This window comes from Cariama cristata, unplaced genomic scaffold (assembly GCF_000690535.1).
Source record: "Cariama cristata isolate BGI_N322 unplaced genomic scaffold, ASM69053v1 scaffold38854, whole genome shotgun sequence".
In the NCBI taxonomy this organism is placed as follows: Eukaryota; Metazoa; Chordata; class Aves; order Cariamiformes; family Cariamidae; genus Cariama; species Cariama cristata.
The window spans coordinates 1-10,131 of NW_009614222.1; the positions used below are offsets into that span (position 1 = coordinate 1).

The 10,131-nt window shown below is 38.3% G+C and overlaps 1 protein-coding gene across 1 annotated transcript; it reads left to right on the forward strand.

The window, feature by feature from the left end:
• Positions 1-3: 3 nt before the first annotated feature.
• Positions 4-9,051, forward strand: LOC104161031 (nephrocystin-3-like; the record flags this gene model as incomplete). Its single annotated transcript, XM_009699319.1, has 9 exons — positions 4-156; positions 522-647; positions 1,891-2,041; positions 3,542-3,694; positions 5,039-5,172; positions 5,491-5,651; positions 7,531-7,678; positions 8,259-8,333; positions 8,872-9,051. Coding segments are annotated over 9 exons (1,281 nt in total), but the record flags the coding sequence as incomplete, so codon positions are not given.
• Positions 9,052-10,131: the final 1,080 nt, after the last annotated feature.

Here is a 10,131-nt window from a genome sequence, read left to right on the forward strand (position 1 = left end):
GCCTCGGTGCAGGAGCTGGAGTGCGTGGCCGAGTACGAGCGCCTGAAGAAGGAGTACGACATCTTCCGCGTCAGCAAGAACAACGAGGTGGCCTCCATGGTGAAGAAGGAGGCCAAACTGGACAGGGAGAACAAGCGGCTGCGCGCCGAGCTGCAGGTAGCTCCCGCCACCCTCTCGGGTGAGGGGACGGAGCGGCGAAGCGGGGGGCCCGTACATGTGAGGCGGCGAAGGACTCACCCCGCTTCCCAGGAAAGCTGTGGCGGGGAGGCACAGGGGGCGATGGCTTTTCCTTCCCAAGGAAGGCGAGGTGCTGGGGGAATGGTGGGTGCTGCGGTGCTGATCTGGTGAGCCGTGGAGGTGCGGTCAGCGTGTGCCTCTGGGGATGGAGACTGTCCTCTCTGGAGTCAGGAGAGACGTAGGGTGCTGGGGTGACATTGCTGTAGTCAGACCTGAAAGGTAGCCCAAAACCTTTTATCAGCAATTGCTTTCGCTCAGAAAAATGGTATATTGAATGTTTTCAGGCACTTCAGAAAACTTACCAGAAAATACTTAGAGAGAAAGAAAGTGCGTTAGAAGCTAAATACCAAGCCATGGAGAGAGCTGCTACTTTTGAACACGATCGAGACAAGGTCAAAAGGCAATTCAAGGTATGGCTTGACTTTTCTTTTCCTGGGAAAATGACCAAAAAGAAGATAGATGTCACTTAGTCACATTTCCCCCCAAACTCTTCTCCATAGCTTTCATGAGGACCGCCCCTTCTTTAAAAAAAAAAAAAAAAAAGAGTAGCAATGCTGTAGCTGCCTATTTACTTTAAGATAGTCCTACCAAAAGTTCTCTGTAAAACTATGAGGCAAAAGTAGAAAATAACTTTTTAAATATTAAAAGGAGAATATGCAGTGATGTATCTTAAACTAAATTCATGCATTATTTGAACACAGGGATATATTCATATTTGAGTGACAAGAAAACATGGACTGCAAACTGACACATGCTGAAGGAATGTATAAACACAGAGTTCCGTTATTTCTGAATAAATGTTATATATAGCGTTGTAATGTTTAACACTTCTATCTTACATTAAAGAAAAGTCTGTATTGCTGCATCTCTTTTGGCTGCTAAAGTAGGATAGATAGCCGGTTAAAGACGAAAGCCATTGCACTTTCTGGTGGGATGACTTGAAAGGCCAAGCTGATGCTTCTGCATTTCCCTTGCTGCAGATGATGATACTTCTGCCACCCAAACCAGGGCAATAGGTCCTGGTTTTGCACTATTTTCAAGATTCTTGATATCTTTAATTGTAACAGGTGTTAATGTTTGGCAGATATATGAAAAGAGGATTGGTTTTGACCTTATTCAAGAAAATGAGACTTGAAGATTTCATCTCTTTGAATTTAAATCTAGATAATATTTTACAAACAGGACAGCTGGAGATGCTTGATCACTTTCTATCTTAGGAAATTTAAATTTCCGCAACATTAAAAAGTAAAAACGAGATTATATGTAAATGTAAAAAAAATACATGGATGAATAAAAGGGGAAGCTTTGAAAAAAATTACTACATGTAGTGATTTTAGAAGACAATCTTTAAAAGGTGAAGAAAGTTACTTGCTGTTTTTAATGAAGTTCCCATACTAATGCAGGCTTCTAAGTTTCGGAACAGTATGCTAAGGTTTAAAATGGTAAAACTCTAAAACCAGATCATTTTAAACTATGTTTTCCTGCTCCTTTATAGGCTCCTGATGGCTTCTTGTCCATGTTTTCATGCCTTTGCCTGCTAAATGAATGCTAGACACGTATTTTTCCAACTGAAGGTAGATGAATTCAGGAATTGATACTGAATTTCAAAAGATTTATGGTTCATTTTGTTTTGTTTTTCTTTCCTGCTCATAGATTTTTAGAGAAACTAAAGAAAATGAGATTCAGGACTTACTGAGGGCCAAACGAGAGTTAGAAGCAAAACTTCAGAGACTCCAGGCCCAAGGAATCCAAGTGTTTGATCCCGAAGAGTCTGATTCTGACGATAATTGTACAGATGTTACGGGTGAGAATTTCATGCCCAGCATTTTGTGTTGGAACATGATTGAAGTCTCTGAATAGTAAAGCACAAGACAAATATTCATGTTCTTTTGAAAAAAGTTTATTAATCCAGATGAAAAGCAACATAAAGTAGTTTAAAGGGTAAAAGCAGCTCACTTTACAAACTTGGTTTAGGTTGTGGGAACCCCACATTTCTAGTCTTATGAATGACTAGATGGAGAAAATAGAGCACTGTCTAGACATAGTGACTTGAACACTCTTTTTAATTGTTCTGTGAACAGTTCTGAGTTTTCTAATTCTAGATCTGAGAGATATTGTTCCAAAGGATCGAAAAACTGGAGACACCTGAAACTAGAGGGAATCTTAGATAGACGTATGCTCTATGGATGGTGAAGTACGCCTGTTTCGGCTGCTGTACTTTTCAGAATAGCAGAGTCAGGTATTTAACAAACATGAACTAACCAAAAGAGTAATTTTATTGAAGAATGCTTTGAAAGGGAAGCCCTAGCAAACTTAATGACATAAAAGGCAAAAAGTTGTGTATGCTGTAAGAGGTATTTGGTAACATGGGAAGGATTCAGATAGGTATGTGATCAGCCCACTGACTGTGTGTCCGATTCAAAATAGAGCAATGACTGTAAAAGACAGCACCTTAATGCTCTTAAGGATGGCCACCGTTGCTTCTTGCACCATGAAGGGTTACTGAGGAAAAACTGCGTGCAAGTGCTGTTGCTTAACATTTGTTTTGCTTATTGAGATGTATCACCAGTCACATCTTGGGAGGAGTGTAAATATGCAATCTCTAAAAGTAGAAATGTTTCAAAACGCAGTGATCAGCTTTTTGCATGGTAATTTTTCGTTTGAACTTCAGTGGTACAGATACTCTTGTTTACTTTTATGTATTTTTTTCTGTCTTCTTTTGTGTTAAATTAATTCTTGAAACCATACTTCCCTTCTTACCTTTTTCTGAGTCTTTTTCAATTTCCTGATTTTCATCGTGGAAGATTTTAGTGTCTTGAATGATGTATATTGATTGGCAGAAGTGTAATCCAAGCATATTATGAGCAGGTCCTGTGAAAGCTCTTTCACACATATAAAGAATATATTTCAGTCCTGACCTACAGCTCCTTTACGCTTTTTCAGTGCTGGAACATTTCTGAACAAAAGTTGCCAATTTTGTGATGTGCACAAATGACTGCAGCAATACTGTGAACTGTTTTCCTGATTTGTAATGTAAGTCGGCATTTGAACTCAACAGATGTGAGCAATCTATATAATAACGAATATTAGCAAATAACCTCTTCCTTTAGGAGCATGGCTTCTCATTAACTTTGGACAAGCGCCCATTTAGAACTACAGCACACAAAGGCATGAGCAAATTGACTAAAGGAGAAAAAGTTACGATCAGTGGCATATGGCAGTAGGTTTCAGCTGGAGTATTTAAGACTGATAATTTACCTTGTTTAGTGACAATGAAGAGGTTGTTTGTGTTTCCAATTCCTAGCTACTGGGGCACAGTCCGAATACTGGAACGGAGGAGCTTTGGGAAGTGAGCCGTCCATGGGTAGTATGATGCAACTTCAGCAGTCTTTCAGAGGGCCAGAATTTGCTCATAGCTCCATAGACGTTGAGGGACCATTTGCAAATATAAACAGGGGTAAGTAATGGTGGTTTGTTTTGCTGGGTGTATAGACGTCTGTGTCATTTTTCTATCCATTCTTAAGTAATTCTCTTCTTTCTTAGCTCCTTTTCTGTCTGTTCTTGAATAATATGACTAAAGGGTTATTTGGAAATCTTTGTAAAAATAAAAGGAACTGTAGCTGTACATGCTAAGTTATGTGTCATATATTTAGTGACTACGGGATGTGCAGCAGTGATTTTAGCAAACACCAGTGAATGGTGCTTCATTGTGAGTAAACCAAATACCATTTTGTTGTTTATGTTGACTAAGGAAGATAGTAATCTTTATTTCAGTATCTGCTGGCGTTCTTTTTTCCATTAGTATTCAAATTCTCTACTTCCCAAGTATGAACGTTATATTCCTATTAGAATAAACTATATCCCTGTTTTTTTCATTGGATTTGCATGGGTTTTGACTCCGCGTGGGGGACCATTTATGGAAATCTGATGGCAAGACCAGGATGTGTGCATTGTTACGTGAATCAGTGTTAGATGTTTTCTTGTCAATAATAGGTGCTTTTGAACTTTGTTTCCCAAATGGCCTCTTGTAAATTGTCTCCTGGTGCTCTGGTTTCCCTCGCTGTTGTGCTGGCCCTGGAATCCCTCCTGCGTGTAGTTGACTTTGCTGGCAGTTTCTCCCTTTTTTTCTTCAATCCTTCAGGCTCTGATTCAGAAGTCTGTGCCTGGAGAGTGGGAGGGGAGGGTCTGCTGTGCAGTGGCTCCAGCTTCATACACTAAGCCTTTCATTATCCCATGTGGTCCTGAAAGGAGAAGATACTCCTATCTTGAAAGAATGAACGACCACAAAATTAGGAACCTAAGAAAGTTTTAAAATTCATTGCTTCTGTAGGGAATTCGCATACAGTACTACAGAAAGCAATGGACTTCATCTCAGGAAGAGGAAGTTCCCATAATGTTTTACTGTCATTTATTCGCATGGTCTAATTGAAATAAATGTAGATCTGGAGGAAAAAATAAAAAATGTTCAACTGTGAGTGATTTTATTATTCCTGCTTGATTTTGTGGATACGTTTCATCGATCCTATTTAAAGGAAATATCACTGTAATCATAATATGCATATATTTGACACTGCTATTTTGGCACATCATCAAATTATATGCCATTATGAGATGATACGGGTTCTCAAAATTCAAGTTTATAAAATTAAAATAGGTGAGTAAAAATGTTAGTACTATTTTAAATAAAATGTAGTATTTGTAATGTTAAGAGGTGATAACTTACCTGTTAGGCAGTGTAATCAGATGTGGAGATCTCTAGGCTTCATTTTGTGTTGTGTTTGGTTTTTTTTTTCATTGGCAGATGATTGGGATGCTGCTGTTGCCAGTTTATTACAGGTTACTCCTCTGTTTTCCCACTCTCTGTGGAGTAACACAGTAAGATGCTTTATTATTAGTACTGATGAGACTCAACCAGAAGTTGACATCTTCATTAGAGTGAGTACCTCACAAACTTATGCTAACTTACATGCTGTTTTGTTTCCACTGTGATACTTATTCAGAAGTTTGTCTAATATTTCTTGAAAGCTTTAGTAGATGTAGTGTGGTTTCAGTGAAGTCAGTGAAAGTATTGTCAAGGTCTTCAGGGGAAGAAACTGTGTCACCGTTTAAGGCTGGAGTAGTTGCAGTGTCGGTTGCCGGGGCTGGAGCAGTTGCAGTAGCTGTTGCTGGGGCTGGAGACTGAGATTTATCTAGTAGGTCCTTAATGCTATGCAGATTTAATAATAAAGCACTGTTATTCAAATTTGCTTTCAGAACTACTCACCAAAACTTCAAAGAGTCTGTGAAACAATGGGGTACTTCTTTCAAATTATTCATTTTTCAGCAGAAAATGAAAGGCCTCTTAAGGATGTAAGAAAATGGGAAATTGAAAAAAGTTCATTAGTCATTTTGCTCCTGCATTTAACTTTGCCAAGGTAGGTATTTTGCAGACTGGTAGAGCAAATGGAAGCTGTTAATTTATGCAGAGTGCATAGCTTATTGAAATATGTGTGATGCTTTGCTCAGTACATTTCCTAAGCTAGTATCTTCACAGCGATACTCCTTCAAACTTCAGGTTTGCTAGTGCAGACAGTTAAAAGAATATATCAGCTTTGTATCGTTTCTTTTTTCTTGTAGCTAGAGATTCTCTTAAAACACAGCATGAAAGATGTCTTCATAACACAGAAATGTTTTGCTTTCCAAGAGCAGCTCTCTGTCCTGTGTATTGCAGGAGTCTAAGGAATTCAAGATGGCTGGTGTGAATGTCCTCAGTGTTTTTCATTTGCTTATCTAACCTTACACCTGTCTGTAGTATTTTGATTTTATTCTGTCACATACTATTTTCTATCTTTGGCTGTTTTTCAGACGGATTTCATGTCTCTCCTCTGTGGTACCTTATGCTAGCTTTCTACAGCTTAATTTGCTGAAGTCATGTTGTTTTATGACAAGTGGTGATGCAATGTGTTCTGTTTGTTCAGTGAATAATTTCCTAACCTTCTAGAAGAAGAAACATGACTTACTAAATGAAAAACACTGAAGTAGGGATACTTTTAGAATTGTGTTAGGACTGGGTTTTTTTATGCATTTGGGAATTTTGGGCAGAGTTTGGTTTTGATGTTTGGGAGAGGGTGTCGTGACCTTTTGCTGAAGGAAGAGAGAAAAAGGGATTAGAACAGATAATATTAAGGATCACAGATTGGTCATTCAAAAAAATCTGTATGAATGCAAAAACCTGAAAATACTGATATGCGTTAAGTTTCATATTAGGGGTAGATTTTGAACTCTAGGTATTTCAAATACTCTTGTATTATCTAGACCTCCTGTTTCTGTCAATAAAACATCTGTCTGCAGAGAATTAAAAGCTGGTTTAAGACACTGGTAGCTAAGATTTGCAACAGTGGAGTGCTTCAGGGAGCAGCCAGGTACCACAGAAGATGTTGATTTGTTTTCATAGAGGAATTGCACTAGAGCTGCCATACATTTGTTCTCTTAGAAGGATAATGTCAGTGGCTGAGAGTGTATTGACACTCCAAGGGGATACTTGCCAAATAACCCAGTTTTATGTATGTGGGTCACAAATGTTTAAGAACAAAATATGCAAGAAAAAAAAAAAACCACAAAGGAGTGTTCCTGACGACAGTATTCTCCGAGAAAAACTGATGAAAATTGTAGTGCTTGTATAAAGAACGTAATATTTGAGAGATCCTATCTGCTATTGGCAGCATCCCCAAGTTGTATAGTTCCTTCTGTGGAACAACAATGGATTGCTGGGAATGGTATCCATGGATATCATTCACATATATAACTACAAAGTGCCTTTGAGTTTGGAGGTATATGATTCTCTTTTTCAACTACTGTAAATTAAAAGACTATCCTACATCTGACAAATACTAAAGGACTTTTCCTAAAAAGGCCGAGGAATAGAACAGACCCTTCAAATAAGTGATGGCAGAGCATGTATATGATGCTTATTAATCATGTGTGAATCCATGCTCTTTCCTTGCAAGGCAATTACCTTTCACTCTGCGTATTGGTGTGACAGGAAGCTCAATTTTCAATTTACAAAGCAATAATCATAAAAGTTAATACATGGTTTTAATGTTTTTGGTACAAGTAGCATAAATTTCTCTCACCTTTTCCTTGCCTCAGAGCTTATCGTAAATTCTCTACTGAAATATTTGCATGCCCTTTGTTGTAAATAGATACGAATTTTGAATTAGATTTTGCAGTGAAACCCATCTTCGGAGCTTGTGTTGATTGAACTGTTTACTACAGCAGTGTAATATAGCACAAGAATGCTGATTTCCAATCTAGTTGTTTGTTGGAGGACTGTGAAGAAGCCTTCTTGAGAAATCCAGAAGAAAAACCCCGGCTAATTTACCACAGAAAGGAGGATGGCGGAGTCAGTTCAGTCTCAGTGCAACAGTTAATTGAGCAAATTTCTTACATGAACAAAGCAAAGGTATGGCATTTTAAAGGTATGGCATTGAATTTTAAAAGGCTTGCTTTCCTGCTGTAAACAATGTTGAGTGCTAATAGTCCCAAATTTTAGGAGAAACTGCGTTATGTTCATTGCTTTGCATGCTCGTTATATGAACAGATTGATGAAGCTTAAATTTATGAATGTTATGAAATTTTCATTAGCAGGGGAGAAAAAAAGCCACTGCATTTTCACTGAACAAAAAAACCCCAAACCAACGTATGCTATAAGGATAGAATTTCTCACCTATGTTTAACTATTTAAATGGCAAAGTTAATCTTCTAAGATCCCTTTGTAACCACTGAAGAGAAGTGTACCTCCAGAGAGATTCCTCCCATCTGAAAATAGATCGGTTGCCATTTATTTCCCTCTACAGAGAGAACTGTTGAGAAAAACTGAAACTAGATGCCCAGCTTTTAAAAGCTTAGGCAAAGTGAATCCTACGTAGGGAATGCAACAGAATGGGATTTAAATGTGTTCCAGAATGTTTTTGTTGGAAGTCCTAAATACTGCTGCCAGTTGGGTTCAGAGTTGCGTCATGCTTTGCCATTTACTTTTTCAGATGATTGATCACATTGGAGGTGTGGAGGAAGGAGCATATGAAATCTATAATTGTGTGGAAAAGATAATTAAACAGGTAGAGTACATGATGCATTTCAGCTTTTTCTGTCTCTTCTCTGATTTATGATTCTAAATGAAGTCAGTGTGATTACTGTGTGCTACTTAAATGTAATTCAAAGGATCTTTTTGTGTTTTATCATTAATATCTGACAAGCAAGGAAATCTGCAAGTAGAAAATAAAACCTAAAACTGAGCAGTGCTTTTATGAACAGAAGCAGAAATAACAGAGGAAGGGGATCTATTCGTGGCCTAAATTGTCTTAATTTCTCTCTATCCGTATCACAGGATAAGGAAAGATTGCATAGTCCACTCTCTCCTTATACTCCCTTGTGGTGAATTGCTTCCACCCTGGGAGGACTAAAACCAATGTCTTGAGACCTGTGCATTCAGAGTTGACTTAGTTAAGCTAACTTTATGTTCTCTGCTAACCTAAAAGGAAACAAGCACGTTGATGTTAGTAGAGCTGCACTTGTACACAGTGAAATTGAGACTAACGCCAAATGTGCCTGCACTGTTAAGAACAATTTTCTCCATGTAACTTTCTTTTTACTTAGGATATATTGGGGTGTGAAATGACAGAAGTGGAAGGCAAGGATTTGGGTAATAAGGAGGAGTCCCCTGCTCCTGAAGAGGAAGTTTTTGGTGATGTATTGTGGGATGCACATGACGAACAAGAACAGATGGAAGCTTTTCAGCAGGCCTCTAATTCCATGTGTGAGCTAGGATTTGAGAAAGTAAGTACATTGGAAATGTATGTGAATGAAGAGAAAGTCATCGCTCATTTCCATCTCTTGTTAGGCAAGATGTGCTTCTGCAGAAGAAGCTGTGCCTGAGAGCATCCTTGAGGCTATTACTCCTTAGGCTAGAACAAGCCATATGTGTTATATAGATGGCATATTTATTTTCTGGGAGAGATGCCAGTTTGTGTGTTGTTGAATGACTGATGAAGAAGCAGTTGTAGTTCCTGCACTGGAGAAAAGCACAGTAACGGTGTGCCAGAAGGAGGGTGTCCTCCTAGACTTTGGTTGTCAATATTGAATGGTTGGGGGTTTTTTTCCTTTTTTTTTTTTTTTTTTTTTTCTTGAGGAAATCTGAGCTCTGTCTTGACACCTGGAGTTAGGTCTTTTGGAGATGACTAATGAAAAGATTTCATCTTGTCATGCAGCCATACATATGTGAGAAGAACATAGGAAACTTAAAAGTAGAGAGCTGCTGAATAGCTCAGTACTTACTCATTACTTGAGATAAAATTTTTTAAATATTTCAGATTGGGGGGTATGGGCAACAGTTATATGTAGGGAAGGTATAATGAATGTGGGAAGTAAAAACGTTAAAGTGGTCATGGAAGGTGATGCGACAGCTTATTCGGGCAACATTCCCTGATGTTGTAATGTAATATAAGCATGCAGTGTCTGTGTTATTGTATTTAAATTGTTAGTACTCCTATTCTACTGGCACAATTTATTCTTTTACTTCACTACTCATACACTGACAATGGTTTGGAGGATTGTGTCATCTTTATTGCATTCTAGAATAGTAAAATAATAGGACATTACTAGAAGAAATACCTATGTGTATCTTAGTGTGCCTCCACTTCTTTTTTGCAGACAAGATACTTCTCCCAAGTAGATGAAGGCTAGTTTTTGGTTTTTGTTTTTGTCATCCTGAACTCTGCTACAACATTCTTGGGCATTCATGTGGTGAAAGCAAGCCTTTCTTTTGTGTGCTTAGTGCCTTAAAATACCATTCATGGCAGATGCCAACTTTGAAGGCTTTGTCTTGGCAACCGTATCCAATGCAGTGGAGTAGTCGGG